We start from the raw sequence: 24,070 nt of genomic DNA on the forward strand, positions 1-24,070 counted from the left end.
TTCATACTTTTCATCATTAGTCCTGACAGAATGCGAAATAAAGTTGTAGGAGAGCAATCCAATGGCAAATACAGTACTTACCTGCGGTTCAGGTCTCAAATTGAAAGGCTTTTAAAGTGACTGAGCTCAAGGTAAGCTAACAAAGAAGAGGCTCACGGTCTTACGTATATTGACTGATGACAAGGATCTTCATATCTTCTGGAGAGAAGGATCTTTAGCTTGGGCGGGGCACAAGGTAATGGAAATTGTTACCTTGGCCTCCATCAATTCATCAAAGTCAATGTGTGTTCTCGTAATTAGAAGGCGCTGCCAAGATTGCAGTATATCTGGAGCCTTGAACCCTCTAAGAATAAACATTACGTAATCAAAAGAAGAAAAAGGACCAGTAACCTTTGGATTGCATGTTAATAGAGGTGGTTGTTTTAGTTCGGCTCATTTCACTCCTCATAAGCATGGTCGGTGGTCGATCGGAATGTCTTATGAAGCGAGAGAAAGGGGATCATTTCTCACTTGATTTCCTAAGTTTATCCTTCACCTATAATGCGAATTTTTTTTGACATATTCTGAAAGTTAATGTGTGGTGTGTTATTTTTACGTAGCCAAGAGAAGAAAGACAACAGTTGGTCAACAGTTTTAATGTCTAAACATGGGTTCTTTCCAAACCTTCGTATTATTCGATTGCTTGCAAGACTGAACGCGAGAACTAAACCTTTTCCTCGTCCTAATAAGATCATTTTTCAATGCCAAAGTTGGGGACCAAATAATCAAACAACATCAAATACCCACTTGCTTCCCTAACATACCATATATCGAATATTATGAAATTTATTGAGCATCTAGGAGGGCTTGGCATCAAAAAAGCATTATTTTTGTCTCCTTTCTGAGAGACCATTGAGACTTGAGCGGAAGCTCGACCCTTTGGCCTTATTCTATTCTTGATCCACGTCAAAGCATTGCGTTCCCATTTGCCCATTACTCCCCCATTACCCTGGACCCCATTGACCACCATTTGTGTGTGAGCCATGACCACTTGTTTGTTCCCGTCAATCTTTAGGTTGGTCGGGATTTGGGCGGCTTCCGGGCGATGAATGATGATGATGATGATGATGATACGCATCACTTGAATGAGTATCCGAGCATGCCACAGAGGATCTGAATCCGCTGATTGTTCCAATGGTCCTGTGCGTCAAAGCATTCGAATTGCTGGTTGATTTTCATGCAATCGATCTTGCTCAACATGACGCGTTGGCCAATTTTAGCACCAAACTTGGTCGGCTCAATCGTCACTTTCCTGGACTTCTTGCTCTTGCTGAAAATGAAGAAATAACACTGGATGATAATTAATAACGAAAATGATTCTTTGGATTTGGAGAGTAAGAGAGAGAGAGTGTGTGTGAGAAAGCGAGAAAGGCCATCATAGAACAATTTAGACTCCTCCCACGGAACAAACGAATGGCCAAGGCACTCATGATTAAATCATCAAATGTCACTCCAACTGCTCAACAGTCTCGGTGTCTTTCTGTCTTTCCAGACCCTTAGGGTAGACAATAGCTTGCTTTTTCCAGAAGCTTGATACTCATATCAAGACATTTGTATTGTAGCCTCGAGCCTCGAGCCTCGTGTCTCGTGTCCTCGAGCCTGTGGTGTCGCTGGTTGGGTGGTAGGCTTGCTTCTTTCCTTGCTTGATGGTGACCAACTTTCTTTTGGCCATAGAAACAAAACACATCAGACACCGTGCGGAACTTTCTTTGTCTCAAGCGTTCAAGTTTGGGAACAGAGTGGGCACATCAAAGCTCGTTCACGACGATTTCCACCTTGGGACACTTCGTACACACAAACGCTCAAACGCTCCACCGCTCAAACAGGTCGGTGGTCTGTCTGCGTTTGGATGGAAGAACATGTGGTTAACGACATTTTTAATTCAAGTACGCTCGTCAGGTGTTGATTCTACTTCAGGGCTTGTGTGTGACCTGTTGATCTGACCACTTGAAGCTTCACTCTTTGAAGGTCACGACGGTGGGTGGCTCTCAAAATTACGACTCTTTTCGTTCGAGTCTATTTGAGCTTGGCAGTGCCGACTTTCAAGTTGGCTAATCTTTTCTTTTTTTTTTTAAGACACTTAAAATATCCCTGAAAGTCAAAATGAACGAAGTAACTCTGAGAAGGGGAAATGGAAGGGGAAAAAGTTTGGTCGACTCTCATTTCTCTTTCCTTTCGCACGGTGGGCAGCTTCCAAGCTTCAAGTGGATTCGAGCCCGACCAAAAAGTGGTGGAACCGAGTGGAGTTGGTTGAGGGGACGGACCATGACTCCCCAACCAAGGTGTAGGAGTGTGCTGACAAAATGAACTATCTGCCTCTGGTTCATTGCATTTCGTAACGGTAGTCAAAGAGATACGAAACTCAGTAGGCGAGCAACACTAACCTTACCTACACGGACCCTCAGCATGAGATCTTAGTTGAAAGTAATGGAACATGTTTCACCGAGGCTTGTGCCAAAGTTTTTTTTTTATCACTGGGTGGACGAATAAGCCCATCCACCACTTTAACGAGCCTTGCTTTCACCTACGCTCGTAGAGTATCAAGCTACTACCATAGATAGATAGAGTGGTCGTAAAGGGACGCAAATAGCAGGAAATGGCCGTGTTAGTTGGAGTTGAGTAACGAAGGAGAAAATTAAATCCAAATGGACTTGTAAAGCTGGATAGGGCTGAATGACACAATCTCGATTTAATGTGGTCGATCACCAACCTCTAATCATTAGGGCGGATTCATACGGCAAGATCATAACATATCAATTATAATAATACTAAGAGGCTCGCGTCATTGGCTTTTTCATCCTGGAAATCAATCGGGAGACGCTTTCTTCACTATTTCTTCAGATCCGAGGATCAATCAATTCTGATCAAATCCGGCCTAATTATAGGGGCCATCTCGTCCAACTCATTTGGAGCGAGCCTCTTTGGTCGTATCACAAATGGGATTTTCGTGTTGATTCAAAGTTAGAGTGCCATGTCGTTGTGTTCTAGTTGAGTTCGAGTTTGTTGGCGAGGTGAAACAACTCTGATTCCTCGGTTTCGGGTCGTTGGCTTCTCTCTTTCTCATGTCCACATTCCCTGGGCGACACTGACAAGTAATTCATCTGATTACCAGATATGGCGTGGACGACGCAACGGAGAAGGTCAAAGGTCCAGAAAGTCCAATTCGGGATAGATCCGAGAACAAATTGGTCATACCATGTTGCGATACGTTCGAGATGGTGGTTGTTGGCACCTTAAAGAGGGCGGTAGCGGCCCAAAGCCCCGGAGAGCTGTTCCACCGAGGGGCAAACATGGGAAGGCAGCCACCCACAGGGGGCATTATGTGCTTTTTTGTACTCTGCCCAGGAAGTCCATATTTGCACCACAAGCCGTTGAGTGTGTGTTTGTGTGTCAAAGCATGAGGCGCCGCCATAACATAATGGGTCTAAGGTTAATATCTGGACTAAGAGCGAACTTTTCTTGAGGGGCAAAGAAACAAAAAGTTTTGCTTTCTTTCTATATTTCTCGGGAATATCTAAGCCTGGGCCAAATCTTGCGGGAGAAAAGTTAGTTTGGGCTCTTTTTTTCTTATCTGAGTAGTCCATCTGTGTCATCAAGGACGAGCTTTCTCCTCCGAAGCTCCTTCCAATATACATATATAGCATAGGGTAAATATTACATAGCATATTGTAGGCATTCTTGTACTACTATATGCGATAGTCAGCAGTTTTGGTGTGCATACAGTGGAGTAGTAGCAATGCATTCCAGTCGTGGGAAGTGTATCTACGACCGTACATATCTATGCGGAAAACTGCATGCAACATTGCGTGACGCGCAGACAAGAAGTGATGGAAAGCACGATGAATCTCCGGATCAGTCCGACCTTCACACACTCGTTTAACTCGTCGGTAAGAACGTATCCCCCGATGTAGGTATTTCCAAAATCATGGATCACTTCATATTGTCCGTCTTTTTTTTTTATGATCACGACAATCAGGAACGAGGAGCAGAGATTAGATCCGTCTTTCCTGGAACTTTAAACTTGCCAGCTCTGATCAGGAATTGGTTGGATCGGTGTACTCTATAGATTATTGGATCGTGCTTAGGGGAGCAAGATGGACTGAATATGCAAAGTCAGCAATGAATCTTTTGATGCTCAAGAGACAGGCTGAGGCTTTTCATTAGAAGTATTCAATAAGTAGTCAAACTCTCGTGTGGGAGAAAACCAAATTGGAGAAAAGAAAAAAGTTTGAACATTCGGCTTTTGAGTTTTTTTACCCGTTTAAGAAAGCTGTTTAGCCTATCCTGGGTCTAAAGTCCACCAACCCGAAGATGTCTCTTCGACTTTCCAGTGTCATTCTCATCTAAGATATGCTTTCATGCCCAATGTAAGACTAAGGGATGTACGTATCTATAAATCATAGCCTAGTTGTGTGTTGCTCCAATGAGGATTGTAAGGGCGGTAATCTTTGTCGTCTTTCTTATGAATTCATCCTATGACAATGTGACAGTGGGAGAATCTCTTTTACGTATGGAAAGCTTTGTACAGGAAAAGACCCCCCTGAGTTAATCCGATTTCAGATTTCGTTCTCGTCTTGTTGTTGAGGTCGGAGGGACTAGGAAACCAGTGCCTCTGTGAGGTTTGTAACGCCACACGAGGTAACTGAACTTAGCTGGAGATCATCGGGGAGGCCAAGAGCCATAGTTGTAGGTAGGTACGATGTACTTAACAGGACTTATACCATTCTTGACGGAATTTTGAGTCGTCCATCTTATAACATCATTGGACCAGGAGGTCGACCATGTCCCCAAATCCCATTCTCTATTTTTTGCCGACAGAGAAAGAGAGAGAGCCAATTCAGTGGAGAATTGGATATCGTTAATCTCTGACCAGGGCCTCGACCAGGACAAGTGAAGTGCAATAGACGACGCTCTACTCCCTCCCTCCCTCACTCACTCACTCACTCACCCACACCCACACCCACGTACACTCACTCACTCATTCGGGTGTGCCCTCTTCAACGGTCTTCAGTGTCCAAAAGCAAAGGCCGAGCAAGCAACAATTGAACATGAAAGGCTGGAATGAGAAATTCTTGTTCATAAGAGGTCCCTTTTGGGGACGAGTTATGAGTTGCAAAAAGAGAGGGAATGCCAGGTGTGCAACAGGCTTGGATTGGATAAATGGGCGTAAGGACGCACAAGGATTGTTTATGAATATGAAAGAAATAGCCAGCAACACTAGCTCCAGCAGTACGAGCAAAAAGAGGAAGAAAATTCCTCCAGATTAGGTGGAACTGAATGGGACACGGAACGCAGGAGTCTCCCGAGTCAGAATGTCTTGAAGAAGCCGATATCAAATATGTGCAAGACTCTTCCTTCTATCTTTCAATGGATTGGCTTGATATCGGGAAAAATTGATTAATCTGTTTGCCCCAGTTCCAACATTATTCAGTGTCTTGTGGCCAAATAATCGCCCCTTGATTAAGCACAAGGCACTAAAAAATATCCTCCTCCTCACCTCCTCACAAAAAATGGTCTAAAGAAATACAATGATTGCCACGGGCAAAAATAACAATCCCCTCTCTCTTTCCACCATGCCCACCTCCGGCAAAACACCATTAAATTATTGAATTTGGAGCCCAATTTTCGATTGGTTCCGCCATCGATCAGAACTGTACCGGATGATTTAGTTCTCGTTGGATTGTGTGCAACGTACGCACTACTCTCTCACCCTGGCGTTGTCTGGCGTTCCCAATTGGTCCCAATAAATCATAGACAAACAACTGCCAACCGATTTTCCCCAATCCAATATCTGTTGTCGAGCAATTTTCAATTCCATTTTTTCCCATGTGTTCCAAGCAACTTTGGGAATGGAGACTTAAAAGGATGGGGACGGTTCCAGTTGACGGCGCAAGTCTCATCTCAAAATCGAGAGAAAGGTGGATCTTTGAAAAATTGATGAACCGATGGAACTTGAGTGCAAACTTAAATCCAATACAGTCCCTTAATCGCGATGTCTTCCCCCTACAAGAAGGACGTGTTGGCTGTCATGGGTGGTATGGTGTGAAGGCACACTTACGTATGTAGTTGGAAGTGACTGCGTTCTTGGTGTTGTTTGACAAGTTCCTTTATACGACAAGGAGCCAGTCAACGATAAGAATGGAAGGCAAGTAGAAGGGAACAGACTTTCCTAAGTGGATATCATATATCTGTACTGCCTGCCTGCCTGCCCGCCCGTTCGCCCGTCCGTCTGCCCGCCTCACTGGTTGGTTGGTCGAATATGGTATGAACAAGAAAAGGACGCCGAAAACGAAAACGAAAACGCCAGAGTGAGAGTGTAATCTATGCTGAAAATTTACCAACGGAAGTGCATTGTGGGGAACAAGTGACGGCCACACGAAAGTTTAGTGACCACACTTGGTCCCATCCGGCCACGATTACACAAGTAAATAAGGGAGAGCTCGAATGTAATGTAGAGCTTCTATGTATATCATTTACAAGAATGAGGGACTGACATTGCGATGACTTGTTCGAAATTGTTCTCCGACTTTTCTTGTCACCGTTAAAGGTGAGCTGAAGTTCAATGGTCGGATTGGCTTAGACCACATTGTATCTCAATCTGTAATCTGGCAAAGATAGACAAAATTTCGAATTGAGCCCCCCACATTGGATCCCATTGGGTTGTGTGTGTGTGCCTGTCCCCTGAAGTAACCTTCATGCCAGCGACAATTGATACGATAAACGAAGGCTGAGAGCAAGAGGCACCCTCCCTCCGTGGTCTGAGCATCAAGCTTCAATGTGGAGCAAATTTCCTGGGCCATGAAAAATGGACACGAAATTCCTACTCTTTTTGGCCAAGCCATTCACCGGGAAGAGAGCCTTCATTAATCCAACTCAACCCAATCTCAGGCTAGAGGTCTGTGTCGATAGAGACTGAACATACGTATTGTCTGTCCTGCACCTTGCTGAATAACATGGACATGAATCATTAAACGGTAGGCGGGCAATGGGACGGCAAAGTGGCTCAATTGGATGAATATCTCGATCGAGATTGTAAGCAAACGCCGGTTCTCTACTGTTTGGGTACTCTAATCTGATGCTGAAAAAGAGAGCTGAAAAGAGCTTTTGCCTCTGGAAGACTCCACTCCATCCATTTTTACACCACGCTTCAGAAGTGTAAAGTGTATACTGTACAGCGCATACATTGTAGTAAATGCATATTGTAGTAAAGCCTTGTCTGAAGTCTGAACAGATTCCTAGCCTAGTTGATCAAGTGCCGAAGTGCATCTTCGGTCAGTGGGCGGATGAAAAAATGAAAGTTCACGGATCCTACTCACTTGGAAGCATATTCTATTCTATTTCAGTAAACTCCGGTATGAGGCCCCGAAAAGGCTGGGTGGAATTTCTCATTACATTCTATGCCACAATTCTGAATGGCCTGTTGCCGTTGCCTCAGTCAGGATCACGCTCTAGCAGAGAAGCCAGAGATTGGAACGACTTTTGTAAGGGAATTTTAAATGAAACAGCTTCTTGATGACGAGATCTGGGAGGGGAGGGGGGGTTGGCTCAAACAAATAGAGAGACTTCAGAGTTGAATTATACTTTTTCGTTCGTTGCGGAGGCTCTTGTCGTTCGCTGTTGCGCTCAACACAACCCAAGTGAGTCAGTGGGAGAGAGTCCATGGAGTTTTCATTTTCATTTGCGGTCGACGACCAGCCAGGGGTCCTCTTCTCATTCCCGTCTTTGTCGTCGTCTTTGGTGCGGGGTTCCTGGCTCACTCCTCGAAGTTGTTGCTACTCTGATCCGAGCCTTGTTATGCTGTGTGCTGCATAGCGCAATACGCTGGAATCGTTTGTGTTCCATTGTATGCAAAAGAAGCCCGAGAACGAGGTGAGGCAGTAATTTATTTAGAGACCACACCGACGTGACTCTTTGTGCTAGCCTTTTGTTGGTACTGAACTATGATGTTGTTGTTGTTGTTATTGTTGGTGGTGTTGGTGGTGGTGGTGGTGGCGATGGTGATGGCGTTGGTGGCAATGGTACTTCTCCTACTGTGGGGATTGAAGATTCGGGAGAACAATCAACCACCACCTGAACCAACGAGAGTGCCAAACCATGGCGACCAAAGGCACACCAATCCTAGTTATTCGTGTTTCCTCCATTACCGTAATGGGCAAACTAGTGAAGGCTTCTTTGGCTTTACTATTACCAAACCACTCTGGAGCTATTGAATCGGGTACTCTCCAGATTGAAGCCACAAACGCAACAGCTCGGCCAATTTTTACCTTCATGCCAATTCCCTCTTGGTCCAATTCTTGGTCCATGTGATATTTTATTTGGCTTACAACATATTGGATCCCTGATTCCGCAACCAACAAGCCCCTTATCCTTAAGTTGTACATAGAGATAGCTCCAAGACAGTTAAGGTTGCAATGGGATCATTATGTCGTCTTCATCGCGATGATTGTACTGATTTCTTACCTGAAGAAGTAAGGTCCATAGTGCATGATACTGTCGTAATCGTAGTCAAAATCGGCCGTCGTGGTGTCGAAAGTTTTCTTCCGGAAGTTGGACAATTTTCCTGGAACAACCAGGAACAGAGGGAGAACGTCAGAACTAAGTAAGACTGCAGTTATTATGAAGGAAGCCAATCCCAAAGAGCGCAAACAAAGGCATGAACTAGAAAGAATAATCAAACAGGCAGCTCTAGCTAGCTAGTTCAATATATGTATGGTATTCGAGTCACAAAAATGTCTCAATTCATGTGCATTCAACGTCTTCCATTGAATATTTGGTGTGGACTCAAGAGGAGCCCAAGGAAAGGGGGAAGAGGAGAAAGGAGGGAAGGGATCCAATTCCATCCAAATGGAACAATTCAGAGAGCTGAGTAGCTGAGTGGAATGAATGCATTTGAAAATGTGAATACCACGATTACATCCCAGGCATTTCTCGGAAACATCTAGAGTGTCCATTACGTTGAACCTTTTAATACCCGTTGATGATCGTCTGCTCCATCTACGTACAGTAGTGCAGTAGTACAACATGTCGGCTATTTGTTCCATTGTGCTTCGAGTTGGGGAAGGGGAACCAAAGAGAAAGGGAACCAAAATCCGAGCACTTGCCTTGAAAACCTGATCCTTCTCGTTCTCATCGCCGAGAAATCCTTCCCCAATAGCAGTTCCTGTACGTGAATGTGTGAGAACCAGAGAGAAATGAATGTGCCTGAAATTGAACCCCCCCCAGGGAAAGAGTCAGATGCGACGTTGAAGAAGAAAAGGCACACACGATCCGATTGTATCATCGTCTTGGCCCAATATGATCTGAAAAAGACACTGCCAATGCGATCCATAGCTCGGAGCTAGTGTTTCAGCGGGCAATTTGAAGACCAAACAAACAATGAAGTTGTTTGATTGAGATACGATATCATCGACAACTTAATTACAAATGAGCACATAGGGTACACCCAGCCTTTTACAAAGTGCTGCACTTTGAAAATATTGTATTTCGAATTGCACTTGTGTTCAATCTTGATGAAGTCTCCTGGATTTGACCCGCCAGAATTGAACTCGCTCAGGTCCCTAAGTCTGGATTCGAATGGTTCCCCAAGGGGGTGTCCAAGATTCGGGTCAGGCAATAAAACCAACAGGTACGTTATCCGGACAAAGAGGAAATCGGTGAAACACCTCTTGAGATTGTGTTCCTTTGGCCGTGGAGAGCCATTGAATTGATGATCGAGATTTGTTCCGAGGATCAAAAACCCGAGTTGTTGAAGTTTCATTCTGGTCCTTGCGTTTGTGATTGCTTTTTTGGAACGGAACTTACTCTTGGTCGGTAGATCATGGTGTGCCCAAGATCCAATCGGCTCTCGAGATTGAACCACAATTGTCGACAAAGAATAGAGAAGGAAATAGCTTGCGGTGGGTGAGTGAGGGAATCGTACTGCTCAGTTTGTCTTTGTGTAGGAACGAACTGAGGTGACCGACCTCGAGAGAGCTAGAAATGCGCACTTTTGTGCCATTTTTTCCAAGGTCCCTTTGTAACATTTCGGAATCTAATTTAACGCCAGAGCCGCTCCCCTTTTGAGATGGATGTTAGTCCTCTCTGTGTACCGCCTCCCTCACTCAGCAGCACGGTACCAAGGGATCCCCCACCCACCGCCTCTTTCTCCTCCCATTTCTCCTCCTTCTTTTCTTCCGCCCAAGAAGGGCTTTGAATTTGGAGCGCAAATTGATGGCATTGCTCATCGTGAAATTCGCATCAAATTTCCACATAGAGGGGATCGATCCCATTTTGACAAGAACCCATTGGAGAGGTGGATGAAAAAGATCGTACATCAATGCCAAAAGTGCTAGGGGATAACTAGATCTAGATTGAGACACTGTAAAAGCGGCTCCACAGCTAGCGGGACTAACGTGTACGGATTTTTATACTCAATTCTGCTTAAATGTGTTTGCTGATTACTTATTTCAACCTAGTTTTACATGTAGTCATCGATTCATTGGACGGACAATTCAAAGCTGTTGTATTGACAACACCTGTGATTGTTATGGAAATTTCGGATTACTGTTCAGAAGCTGATCCACTGGAATCAGAGCATACTGATATTAGAATATATGTGTTCACCCAAACAAACAGCTTAAAATATCTTAGTATGCCATAACAATTTAAAGCATTTTTGAAGTTTATTTGCATCCTTATTTGCATCCTGGACTTGTTTTTTTGCATCTTTATTTGCATATTCAGGTCTTTTTATGCATAACTTTAAGAACCTTAATCATCACCCACAAGGAATGCGTTGTGATCAAGGAATCATTCGTCAAACCAATTGTTAGTTATGAGATACTATCTGGTTTAGATTCAATTTTAGTTATTCCCATGGGGTGTGTCAAAGATAGTTTAGGAACAGTTTGACCAATTGTAAGCTTAGTGACGCATTAAAAAATATTCACCTTATAAAGGTAATCAATATTTGATCAAAGGATGGGCATCGTTAGGAATATTTACCTATAAGCAATCATTTGTGGGGTCACAAACCGCAAAATTAGGATTGAATTAATTGCTAACAAAAAGGCCCGATTTGGGGGTCCAGTTGGATGATCTCTTTGATATCCATGAGCGAATTATGTGGCCAAGGCGTAATCTAACATGATAGGCCAACACTAAGGGTCTCCAGACCTCAATTTTGACTTACTGTTTTTTGATTGATAAAACTTCAAATTAGAGGGTAATGAAATTGGGAAAAATAAAAAAAAAAACGAACATAAAGGATATGCTTTCAACTCTTTCTCTACTAATAATTATAGGTGGCTCTAGTTTGAGTTTCTTTTTTTGATTCGGCATTACTGCGATTGAAAGTGCAAAAATATATGCTTCAAATAGTAACAACAGCGACGATGAGGATTGCTTCATCTCTTGGGATCTCGGCCAAATTCGGTATTGGTTTTGAGTCAGACGAGAACCCATTCACGGCTGGCGTTTATGGTTCGATCTCCTGGCGAGGTAAATGGAGATATTCCCTTCCTTGTCAAATCACGATCATCATGCTGCTTGTAATTTTATCCTCATCATCATTACCCGTGACCTTGGTTGGCATAAGCTCGCCTAGTTGGCAGCCCATCCACTACCCATCCCAGCAACTGAGAAACCATCACTCACAATGAGTTGAGAACGGAGGAAAAGGAAAGGGAACAGGAGACGGAGGTGAAGGCAACCAGCCCATTGGGGTCGACCCACCGACTGGACCCAATGTGGTTGGTGAGCACTCGTGTGCATAATGTTACGCCGGAATGTTTCATGTTGTCGACCCTCATTTATGTGACGAAGAGGCTCGGCGAGCTCGCTCGAAATGTCTGTCTGACATGAAACATTATCACGGAGAGTAAACCTGCCAAGTGTTTTCGAAACATGTTAGAATGAAACGTCAGTTACACACACACACACATATACACGCATCTTATTGTATGATAGTTTGATTTGGCTGTGGACTTGAATGTTCTCGGAAGTCCAATTAGGTACAAGAGAAATGCATTCAGGAAAGCAAAATCTTTCTTAGAATGACGTGTGCCGTTTCAAACCTTAAACCATTCTCGAGCACTGTGCAGAGATTAAGAGCTCATTCTTGGAGTCAAACGCTAAGAGAAAGGTCGGAGCGCAAGTGCTCTACAGGGCTGGGAAGCCAAATTGGCCAAATCCAAAAAAAACATGGAACACATTGTCAGACTCTTACTTTTGTTCGAATGTGTTGAAATTTCGTTGGGAGTATCCCTGACATAAATAATGGATCAAAGTGCTTCAAATAGGGTCCAGAATCTCCGCCAGGGGTGCCACTGGGAAGGGATGTGCAGGAGTGGCATACAAAAATCGAATCATTGTGACATTACTAACGAACAATTGCGTCATGTGGAAACTATGTGTGAATTGAAAATAATTAAAAAATGTCTTCACTATGATGCCATATTCAATTCACAATGGATAGTCTCGTTTGGCCTCAAAAGCTCATTTCTGGATCGTGGACAAATTTGGCTGGCTTCCTCAGTGTCAGGGATCAAGGATTGAGCTTTCAGGCCAAGCATGACAACAAGTTTATCAATTGCAAATATAGTTTGGCGTTATTGCGATGCCTTTTTTATTGTTCTCATTTCACACAAATGTAGTTTCCGTTTGACACTATTGCTCATTTGTTTTGTGGCGTGGCTTCAACATTGCTATTTCGGTCATACTCAGCCCTTCTCAGTAATACCCCCTCGGAGAATCTGGACGCTAGTTGAAGCATTTTGAATCATTCTTTACCATTTGATGTCATCTACGTGTGCTTAAATGACTGATGATGATATACCAGACATGAATGAGGAGCGCAGGTTGATCAAAAAGTCCTTTGATAAATGGGCCCTGCTCTTCTTGATAGATGCCAATCGAGGAAGATTTTGCTAAATGAACATGCGTCTTGGAATTTGATTCAACTTAGGAGCAAACCAAAAAGCTTATAGGAGTCAGGTTGTATTGCTAGGTGTCTAAATGTCCTTGCCAACAGAGACATTGCAATTCTCTTCCAACCAATTCATTGAAGACGACGGCAGAACGTCAAGTTCATTTCCATTCTCCTCTACCTCCTCTTGTTGCGGACAAACAAACGTAGATAAACGATGCCTGACTTTAACTAGTTTTTTTGCGGAATAACTCATTGCTGATCCACTCTAGTACCATAGATACACCACAAACTCCTATGAGAGACCTTTCAAATTCTACAAAGGTAAAATTACAAACACCTATAACAACCAGATAGGAATAAACAGAGCGCTATATACTGTATACTTGGAGCACTTGAAGCATACTAGCGACATTTCATCATCATCTTTGGCCTTCAGCTTGTGCAAAGAAAACTAAAGACAAGGTTAACAAAAGTGATGTTTTTTAAGTTTGTCACCAAAAACTATGCAAACTCTTCTTTTCTTTGTACTATTTCGCTGGAAATGGTGATTGCAAAAGTGTTGGCGAGTTATCAATCATTCAGCATACAATTTTCTACTTGATTCTTATTTATATGTCATAATCGTTGGAATTTCTAATAAGGGATTTACAATGTCTCCCAGAAGAGTTGCTCGTAACTCACTATCCTTCTTCGGCATTGCTTTAGAACTTTACCTGAACATTGTTGACTATTACTACAAGAGAAGTGTCGTGGAGCTATGTGCCACGCAGGAGGAACCATTGACTTTTTGACTTTACACGGGTGCCAAATTCGATTCCCAGCCCTCCATATTAGCCTACATACTTGACTTTTTTCGACTCTAGCCCTTTCCTAGTATCTTAACCTCCATAGTCAACAGATGCCTGGTAACTCGTCTCCAGACACAACACCATTTGACATTGACAAAATATGGATGATGCAAAGTTCGGCAAGGCTCGCCCTTGGAAACTTAGTATTGCCGAATGCAAAGCGTTGCACGTTTTTGCCCAATGTGTTACGTGCCATATCATTGTTATAATGACCTTCTTAAGGTCTCAAATATTTATGCTGAAGCAATCCTTTGCCTCTCCTCTAAAAACACGAGGAACTTGATAATGGCCTGTCAATATGCGTACGTACGAACAACATACGTAGTACTTTGAAATAGCTCGAAGAATAGTTCCAAGTAACTCGTGTTAATGTAAAAGCTATGACCATATTGTATCCCAGTGAATGGGTTCAATTTTCAATTATTCGTAATAAGACGTGATTGAGAACTGAAGACCGTCTTGGCAAAGATTGACGGCTTCAAATTTCGACCCAACTTGTTTTATACTACTTGTCATGAATCTTGAGCTCATTAGACATCCTTCCCATCCCTTTGTTGTATATTACATTTTTTACCTTTGAACTTGGCAAGTTGTTGCGTATAAAAGACAATCATTTGAAAGTGTTTATGAAGCAATCTCCTGGAAAGGCAATAAAGGAGCATAACGTCAAAGTACCGTTTAAGGAGTTTGCATGTTGGTCGTCTGATGCACGAGATATGTAAATCCAGGAAAACGAATGGCGCCCAATCTTTTTTTATGAACCAAAAACCTTTTTTAACAGACAAAGACCGTCTACTGCCTGAGCCTTTGGGTGAAATTTCATAGCATTTACCCTTCATGTCCTTGTTTTAATTTTGGCCCTTCCCCAGACCGATACCGGTGTCTACGACGGTTATAAATTTGCGGTAATCGGACGCACGGAGAAGAGAGGAAAAACGACCAAGAAACTGTCAACGGGGGGCCACTAGTGACCAAGATTGACAACCCTGACGGCAGACTCAACATCGGGTGTGTCAAAATGAAAACTCCTAGTGAGGCCATCGACCAACGGTGATTGGACTACATTGGTGGTTTTTTATATCAAGGATAAAAGAACGACCCACAAGTGAGCCAATGCACTTTTCGTATGTTATTTCATGGAAATGAATCCCGTACATTGGACATTTGGATCAACCATAGCTCACACTTGGATCAGGCCATGTTCTCGGGTCAAGGAAAAATGGCCCAAGGAAATGAGAGCCCACTCAAGCGGCATGGAACAACTGGAATGATGGATCATTTTGGTTCCATTCGTATGTACAGTGAGGACCTCAGGCACCCTTTGGTGGTTTAACTTTTTCATGACCATTTGAAGACCAAATTCCAGGGTCACTACACTTTATTGTCAAATATTTGAATGATTGAGTCGTAAAAGCCACCCTAGGGAGCTTGAAAGTCAATGGCTACTGCTGCTACAAGCTGCCACCAGCTGATCACAAACGACCAATGCATGAGTGAATTGGGTTAAGAGAAAGAGAGAGAGGACGAGGAGGAGGACGAAGGCCAAGCTGATTCCCAATGCATGCATTCACATTTCAATGATTTACTGAACTAGACGTCGTCGCTTGAGCTTTTCTTCGTGGCCTCCGGGGAAAGTAATTAATTTTCTAGTTGAGAAATGGTGCTCATGCTTGAGCTACAAATCCTTTACTCTGTGTGTGTTCGTCCATCGACCTACCTTCTATGTACATTATATTACTTACCTACTCTGCCTGCTGCACAGTGCTATCTCTGCTAGGCTTATTATGCAAGAATCAAATGCACATTTCAAAGCCAAAATGGCTGTCATGTTTGAATAGTTTCCCAAAGAGCACCATCAAGCCTTTCTATCCGTTTTCTCCGGTAGTTTCCTGATCCCAGGGCCAAGAAGTTAGCATTTTTCTTGGATCAGACTTGAACGGAACAAATAGCTCAACAATGCAAAACCTGTGCACATGCCCTGGTTCAAAACTCTTTCAAATTGTATATCCGTGCAAATAACAACAACGTTGGGTTTAAAATGAAGTGGAAACGGCCAAAAAGGTGAAGGCTCATAAAATTCAATTGGAATGATTGACAGGCTTATTTAGTGTCCTTTTTTTAGGGAATTGGGAGGAGATGAAAAAAGAGATCAGGATTTGGCAAGCGGGTCTTCTCTCTCCGAGCACGCTCTCGATTATTCTTTTTCAGCCTCGTTGGCATTGACAGGTTGTTGTTGTAAAATGGATTCATTTTAGAGGTTAGGGGGCCTCTTTCTCTTGTCTCTGTGTGTCTTCCTCCCATTGACTTTGAGTGACATCTCAGACCTTGGAAGTCCTGACAAATTGTGGAAACGTCGTTTCAGTTTCACGGTCGTTTTTTACACTCTTTCTTAAAGTTGCCTCCAACTCACTCAGATCTCGTCTAGATGCCCAGCAGCTAGCTCCCAATCCTTTCATTCATTTCAAAGGAAAGCGAAAATGGAGGGCTTACTTTCTATTATTTCAGCTCTTTCCCCCAAAAGGAAAAAAGCCCGTCCTTTTTTTTTCTTTCTTAGCAAGTTCATTCGCACTCCAAAGTGGTTGTCCGTCCGTTAGCCGCTGAGCCTCTACATAAAGGGTTACGAGCATCCCAGTTGGCCTTTGGCCGGGGTATCCAAGAACCAGAAAAGAAGGTGAAGCAAACCTCACCTTTCTGTTCCGTTACAACCATAGCAACCCACGATCTCCCCCGCTCAGCCCTGATCAAGGCTACATAATCCCATTATCAGTAAAAAACGAGAGGCCCTCCATTGAGGCAAGCCCCGAGTTAGCGGATTAGACTTACCTTTCCTGACGTTGGTGCTCAAGATGTGGATGAACTGATCCCGATCGGGTCTGGAATGCTCATGGTAGAATCCCAAGGCGTGCATGACCTCGTGCAGGGTCCGACCCACGTCACATAGACAATGGCACGAAGTCGAATCTGGGGGACGAAGGGATAAATCCTGACGCCCGCCTCGCCGACCCACGTACGACCAACATCTAAGGTAAAAGGTATTAAGACAATGACTGATCCCGTGCGAGATACTGGATCCCGAGTGATGGATTGGGTCCTAAGTACCAGGATTTAGATCAGACAAACATGGTAACACTAATGGAAAATCATTATTTTATCATTTCGTCTTTCAGGTAAGATCGCTTTCAATCCATTGTTACAATCTGGGTGGAACGTACAATCTTTCCCCACTTCCCCCAGGACTCCCACCAAAGATTCGTTCAGTGAATCATAAACTTGAGGGGAAAGCTTGAAAGTTGAGGGGAAAAGCATCTTAATTTGACAGCTACTCGGATGGAATGTGGAAATTTGTTCATTTTCTTGGAACTGTCGTATGCAGCAAAAATCTGACGTCCATTTCTCGAGTTGGACTAGAGTTGAAAGAATAATTGTGTTAAGTTTAATGTAGCTAAAAGGCTACGTTCTTGGCCCAAAATATGCGGTAGGTCTGTATTATCGCGGAATGCTTCGATCCAAATCTCGCAACCTACCATAAAGTCGTTCATTTGTGATTATGATTTACAGCATAGCACACCAGCATTATCTAAATTTGGGGAGCAGTTTTATAGCCTAGACTTCGTTCAGCTGGCCACTTGGTTGTACAATGGCATAGTAAAAAAAGATTAATTAACTACTGAATCTAAGGCAAACAGAATCTTCAGGCATCATTGGAGGGCGGAAAATCCATTTTGGTAAAGCAGGACTGTTTGTTTATCACCGGGTCTTGAAATACGATTCAAGATTCAAAGGTTCAGTTGAATGGTTTGAAAGGGTTATATTCAAGGGGAGTTTCATTCCTTTGTGCTCTCTACAATTGGTTTCCCAACGGGCATCTCTTCCTTCCCAGACGAATAACAGAACAAGTATGCAGCTACTCATACCCACCCATACATTCGATATACATTACTCCTTCTCTCTCACACACGCACATTGAGTGTGGCGGTATGTTTTTACCACGGAAAGTGGGACTCAACAACGCCTGCCCATCAATCCATGTTTTGCTCCTTTGAATCCGAGATTTTTTTTTTCGTGAAATCCAGGGCTCAAACCCCTCCTAAAATGGCCTTGAAGCAGATAGTATTATCCTCGCTCTTTCAACAATGGATGTCCACAAAAACGCGTTTTGATGCACGATTATCATTTCGCATTCAAATGGAACATCATTGCTGGCGATTAGGTGCTCAAATCCTAAATCTTCTTGCTTAGCCGTAACCTTTTGTAGCGTTTCAGGCCAGGGCCTTGTTTAACCTACATTTTGGTACCAAATTTGAATAATAAAGAGCCAGAAAGGGCTAAAGTTATGCAATACTCGAGCAAAAAAGAATAGTAACCCTGTCCAGAATGGGAATTGACGTGCGCCTCATTGGAAGGCAATCGGTCAACTAGCCATGTTGAACGTATGTGAACGTGCTTCGTACTACCATTGAGCATTTAGGCCCTCACTACACAGATACCTTGATTTCGGGTTAATACTTTGCTTCACTCTAATTTCTTCCCTCCTCCTTCAAAAGCTCCTCACCAAAATTTCGGGGCAGCAATGATGACGAAACAGGACCAAAGTGAAGAAAATATAGCTGAGTGGTCCGCCAGAATTAGACTGGATTTATCGTACTTTTTCTCCCACTGCAAAACAACATTGCTAGCAAACCCAATCAAACGAGTTTCCAAACCGCTTTCAAATCCAGATTGTATCCGAACATTGTGATATTGACAGACCCGGTGCGATATATTCGATTCAACTTACCCCGGCCTGGTTTTCGACTGATGAATGTACAGGTAATCAGTTTGAGTTCCGTTGTAGGCTTCGAATCGCAAACAGCTCAAGAATTGGAACGTTTTCAAAGCTGATTCGATCATGGTGACTTCTCGTGTGCCTGAAAGAGTCAGTGAAGATACAAATGGGATACAAATTTTGCGAATCAGATGCTTTACTTTGCCGGTTGGAGCAGATCCAAACGGGTGAATGAATTCCCTTTCATTTTCGTTTTATCTGCTCGTGAGTGGATTCGAAACTTAACTTGAAAGTTGGTATCCCCTCAGACAAACGAACTCAGACAAACCCAACAAACACACCAACTGATGGACATCAGTCCCATAGTGCTCAGCCTCATTGGCTTGGCTAGCTGTGAAAAGGGCACTTTCGTGTCATTTGCATATGGTGGACACACCAAGTTGGGCGACCAATTTGAATAAAAGTAATCTTGATTTTATTCCCTCACCGCATCTCATTTCCGCTGGCATCTACGTAAACGAACGAGCTTCGACAGGGTAACCCAAAAATATTCATCGCCTGCTCAAACTTCCCCCTATAAACTTCTCCATGATCTTTAGTGGAAGAGTTGAAAAGATGATAGTGTCCGATGATGAGAGGCTATTAGGATACAATTGACTGGCTTATTTCGCCCCCCAAGGTGGTAGGTGCATTGAACTTGTAAATCTATTCCTAAATACTCATATTCCTTCGTAAGTAAAATTGTGCACCTTTGCCATAATTTGTCATCTCTCTATCACAAGAGTGCCATAATGTAAACGATACTGGTCCCTTTTTCTTTATTAGAAAAAAAATGCTGTGTAAATTTGGATCATATTTATTGCTATGACCCTTTGGAATCTTGGTTGTTTCGAGTGAGTTTAGGACTTACAATCAAGTGTTGCTCTATCCCGATCCTATCTTACCGTATTCTTGACTCAGTTTGTAGGGAATGGTGTTATTCTGCCACCGCTTTTTCGGATAAAGATCCCATCGGATGCCTAAACGGAACAAGTTCTGTAAGAGAAGGAACCAATTGTCATTCCAAACCGAGAGAAAGGGGGGGAGGACTGGTTTTCCCGACTCACTTCTTCAATATCTGTGGCGATATCGCCCTCTACGATAAGGGTTCGCATTTCTCGCTCGGGTTTGGTGTGGACCAGACTGATACCGTGCTCTAATGTTTGATTGCTGTTAATGTTACTAAGGTGGTGAAGATGCCCCTTCCCTTTGACTTTATCCGGTTCACCCAAAAGCTGAATTGCATTGATGTCGTCGTTATCCCCGCCTTGGAATCGCACTGGTGTCAATCCCAAGTTGTGGCTCCACTGTTGAGTAGGTAATGGTGGGGTTTGTTGTTGACGCTGTTGTTGTTGTTGTTGTTGTTGTTGATGATGATGGTGGTGCTGCCGTTGCTGGTGTTCTTTCTTTGACGAGGTCTGCCAATTGGATCCCTGAGCCTTCGGATTATTCCACTCAAGCCAAGAGGAGGAGAATTGGTGATTGGACGCCTTGGAATGGCTTGTGGTCTTTGGCAACCACAAAGCATTCCGTGACGCCATTGGTGTCTGAATAATTTGCCTGGACCCCGGCCAATGGCTCTGATGGTTGGGAGCCCACAGGGGCTGATGGCTTGTTGGCGTATTGAACTTGGCCGGCCGACTAGTCCGGAATGGGCTCCATTGTGGGGATCCATAGGAATTGTGACGCCCATGGGAAGAAGGGAACCCGTAGAACTGTTGGAGAGCTAGGATCGAATTGAAAAGACGGTCAAAGTACAGTAGTACAAAGCCATTAAGTAAAAGTACAAATACAGTACATTAAAGTACGAAGATCTTGAATTAGAAATCAAACGTATCATTTGGACGGAAAGTTAAATGGTCATACGTTTATATGAAATGTATATGAAAATATTTAGGAGTAGGAAAAGCTACGGGTAGAGTATGGCCATGACTGATCATGGTTTGAGGAAATAAGGATGATCATCCAACTTTAAACAAAAAAAGAGTGGGTCACAATAACGAGGATGGATGGAAACTCCCTTTTTATTGTCCACCTTTGATCAAGTTCATTCGCCGGAAACTTTGAGATTCTCCTTTCCCTTTCGATCTCTCTTCTGAAAAGTCATCTCAGAATCGTGCCAAGACTGCCAATCCTCGACTTCATGCCGATTTAAAGCTGCATACAGCATTCAGAACAATTTAAAAAAATAGAGGAGGATCTCGTACTTTGATTCACGGAATCCCTTGAAGCTTGAGGAAGCTAAGAGGAAGGCAATTCTATCACTCGAGGTTGGTGAGGAAAAATGCCTGGCAATAACTTATTTTTTGACGGCTGGCTCGTTACTTCTCATTTCATTTCTCCCAGCGAGCAAGGGCAAATATCATGGAGCTCTCTAGGGGCTTCCTCTTGCATTTGCCCTCGTAAGAGCCGCCTAATTCAAATAATCAGTCGGCATTTTTCAGAGAAACTTTCTTTCCTCACTTACCAGAAAGGGGCGAGAAACCCTGAGCAAAGAAGAGAAGAAGAGCCAACCAACGACTCCATTGAAACGGAAAAGGAGACGTGTTCCCTTTCTTCCTCTTCTTCAGTCGGCCTCGAGGACGTCGTCCTAAGAAGGAAGGAGGAAAGTGGATGCTTATCCATACCATTATGATCCAGACGAGGCCATCAGTGAGCCATCTGTAATGGATAAAAGAGGAGGAAAAAAGCGTAACAACAATTTCGGGCGTGATCGAGTCCCAGAATTTTTAGCCACCAATATCCAACTAGTATCCAGCCTCGAAGAGTCGAAAGAAACTTTTCTATAGAGTGACTGATCTAAGTTAGGACAGTAGTCAGTGTTGATGCGAGGAAATAGGCCAGCCTTTTGAATTCCTGGCCAATATATACGTACTACACTGTCGCAAGCTTCTTGAAGCTAGTAAAGGTGGATTTATCCCAAAACGGGCATGCTATCCGAAAGATTGGATGTACATGTGTTAGGGGTGTATGCATTGTATGTATTATGATCAATTATTGTTCAAGACACTTCTATTATCTTCGGTAGGTGTCAATGATTATCGAGATGACACATGTCTGGAAGAATTTACTTTTTTGTTTCAAGCATTGTTTTTCTCTTTTAGTTATTTTAATAAGCTTAATACCCAAAACAAAATATTTCAGTTTGGTGGGAAAAATAAATAGTATATGTATCAAGGACTTGATTGTATTTAAAAGTCCGATAATTATTAGTTGAAGGGCTTGCGAATGAATTCAGCCCAGCTACCGATTGAATACCACAAAAAATACCAGAAATTGACGCCATCAACACACTCCAAATAAAAGTGTTAATTAATTGCTAAAAAAAAGTTATTGTCTTATTTACCACCGACCTTTTGAAACGCAACCCCAACATACGTACGAGACTGTCCTTTATTCGACAGCAAGATTTAATCCGATCCAATGAATGGTGACAATTTGAAATTCAATCTTACGCAGCTAAATTAAAAAACATTGTTGGTAGTTATACTTAAAATTCTCATGCCTTTGAGACCTACGTGGATGTGTTGTAACCAAAGCCTTTTCTCACAAAAGGGTTGTCAGAAAACTCAAGCAATATTCAGACCATTAAAGACGATAAGAAAACATTTGTCGATAAATTTTCCGCCAAAGTAAAGCATATCGCAACTTAATTGTGAATAATCTTCCCACACATGTATGGAGACATTCCCTTTCAAAAATGTCCCTTTCAAATCCTCCCCCAACCCCATGTGTGTGTGTGTGTTACTGTTTATCTCACCTGTCTCGTATGTTTTTCATTTGACCACCAATAATTCATTCTCTTGAGCATGAACAACCGCGGAGAACGACACCACAGCTTAAGACAATGGACTCACTCTTCACTGAGCACAACACCTCATCTCCACTTTGAGCATCATCATCATCATCATCCAGCTCCTCCTCCTCCCCTTGCTCTTCGTCATCGAGATGATCGCTCTTGAGAAACTGTCCGTCTAAGAGTGGTCCACAGCACCTCGTTCGAAATGCAAACAACCGAGGTACTATGTTGGCCAGTTTTGGGGCCCTCTGGATCGAGTGTCCTGTTGGGCAGCACGGCGATCACTTCAAAAACCCGACTCGGTGAAACCGGTGAGTGAACAATTGAGTACATCCGTACATCCAACGAGGTCTGGAAGGAAAATCGACGAGCCATTTTTAGCTTGAGAATCCGGAGAGAACGAAGACTCGAGCGATGAAAGCGGTCTCGCTTGCTCGAACGCCTCACGGCAGCTGAACCCGCCAATGGATAGATATAGGAGTATAGGGCTAGTAGAAAATGTACGAACGAACGAGGGCTGATTTGAATAGAATGTGAACAGCCTATTTCATCACGCGTGGAGTTTATGGCGAACAAGGATTAAGGTAGACCCGAATTCGAGGTGACTTTGAACAACTCGTTTGACTCGTGCAAGTTTGACCCAGATTCGATTTTGGCCAAGAAGCGGCCGGAGGGGCTGAAATTAGCAAAGAATGCGAGAATTGCCACATTCTTGCGTCCATCCATCCATCCATCCATCCAGTTTAACACTGGCAAAGCATCTAATCATACTGGTCTTTAAAAGAAGCTCACATCACTCAAACGATAATAGAAGGTTGGCAGTGGAGCACATCCTGTACTAGTGGTACTTTGAAAAATAGAGCTAATCTGGTGGCTGAGGATTAAAAGACCTGCTTACAACTTCGATGCGTTAAATCTGTGGCTTTCCGGATCGAACATCAACAAATGCATTATGAGCACCTTGGTGTATGCAATGGAACAATCATAGATGGGCATCGTTATTGAAACAAAAATTATTGTGAATTGTTGACAAGAAATCAAAAACAGGTGACGAGGGGCTCAATCGCGAATAGCAAAGCGTTGTGCAACTACTAACCAAAATGGCAACCGTGGTGTTAATTTGATCTTCAGTTACCTGTTGGCATGGAAATCGTTGTTCACAAAACTTGAAAAAAAAACAATTTCTCTCTTTGAAAATTGAATTGATAAAAAAGAAAACAAAAGCTAATACTTCAAAAAAGTACGACCAAACGATCAATAGCCTAGATTAAAGGGTCCATGGCACCAAACCTAACTGTAATAGGCTAACCTAAAGGTTATCAACAAGAGCATTGGTCATTTATTCCCCAAGAAATGTTTGACCATGATGAGTTTGAACAGACCAACACTCACTTGTGGAGCAAGACTTGCCTGTCCTTCACAGTGGTTAAAATTCCCTTAAAAGCTTTAACGGTAATACCCAGACACATCTTGGCATTTTTGTAGCTCGCAAAATCATGAGGAACAACTTTGGTTTTATTACGTTATGGAATTATAGCCCACATTGAAAGCTGACATGCCCAAAAACAACATGAAAACTAAAATTATCCAAAACCTAATTTATGAAAATTGGGAACACACTTAGAAGTTATGATCGTATTTATTGAACCGCTTCTTAGTTAGATCGGATTTAA

At 43.0% G+C, this 24,070-nt stretch overlaps 2 protein-coding genes across 2 annotated transcripts in view; one reads left to right on the plus strand and one right to left on the minus strand.

The window, feature by feature from the left end:
- LOC131889641 (voltage-dependent T-type calcium channel subunit alpha-1G-like) overlaps positions 1 to 24,070 on the plus strand; it is an 89,520-nt gene that overhangs the window by 8,924 nt on the left and 56,526 nt on the right. The window lies entirely within an intron of this gene.
- LOC131884299 (zinc metalloproteinase nas-31-like) lies at positions 812 to 22,886 on the minus strand. The gene is made up of 8 exons (XM_059232032.1): positions 22,359 to 22,886; positions 21,066 to 21,259; positions 19,666 to 20,324; positions 19,504 to 19,594; positions 18,572 to 18,701; positions 16,618 to 16,814; positions 8,500 to 8,599; positions 812 to 1,309 (listed from the first exon to the last, which is right to left on the minus strand). Exons 1-8 carry the CDS (start codon positions 22,376 to 22,378, stop codon positions 1,117 to 1,119), a joined length of 1,584 nt encoding a protein of 527 aa, XP_059088015.1. The 5' UTR covers positions 22,379 to 22,886; the 3' UTR covers positions 812 to 1,116.

Source organism: Tigriopus californicus, chromosome 1 (assembly GCF_007210705.1).
Source record: "Tigriopus californicus strain San Diego chromosome 1, Tcal_SD_v2.1, whole genome shotgun sequence".
In the NCBI taxonomy this organism is placed as follows: Eukaryota; Metazoa; Arthropoda; class Copepoda; order Harpacticoida; family Harpacticidae; genus Tigriopus; species Tigriopus californicus.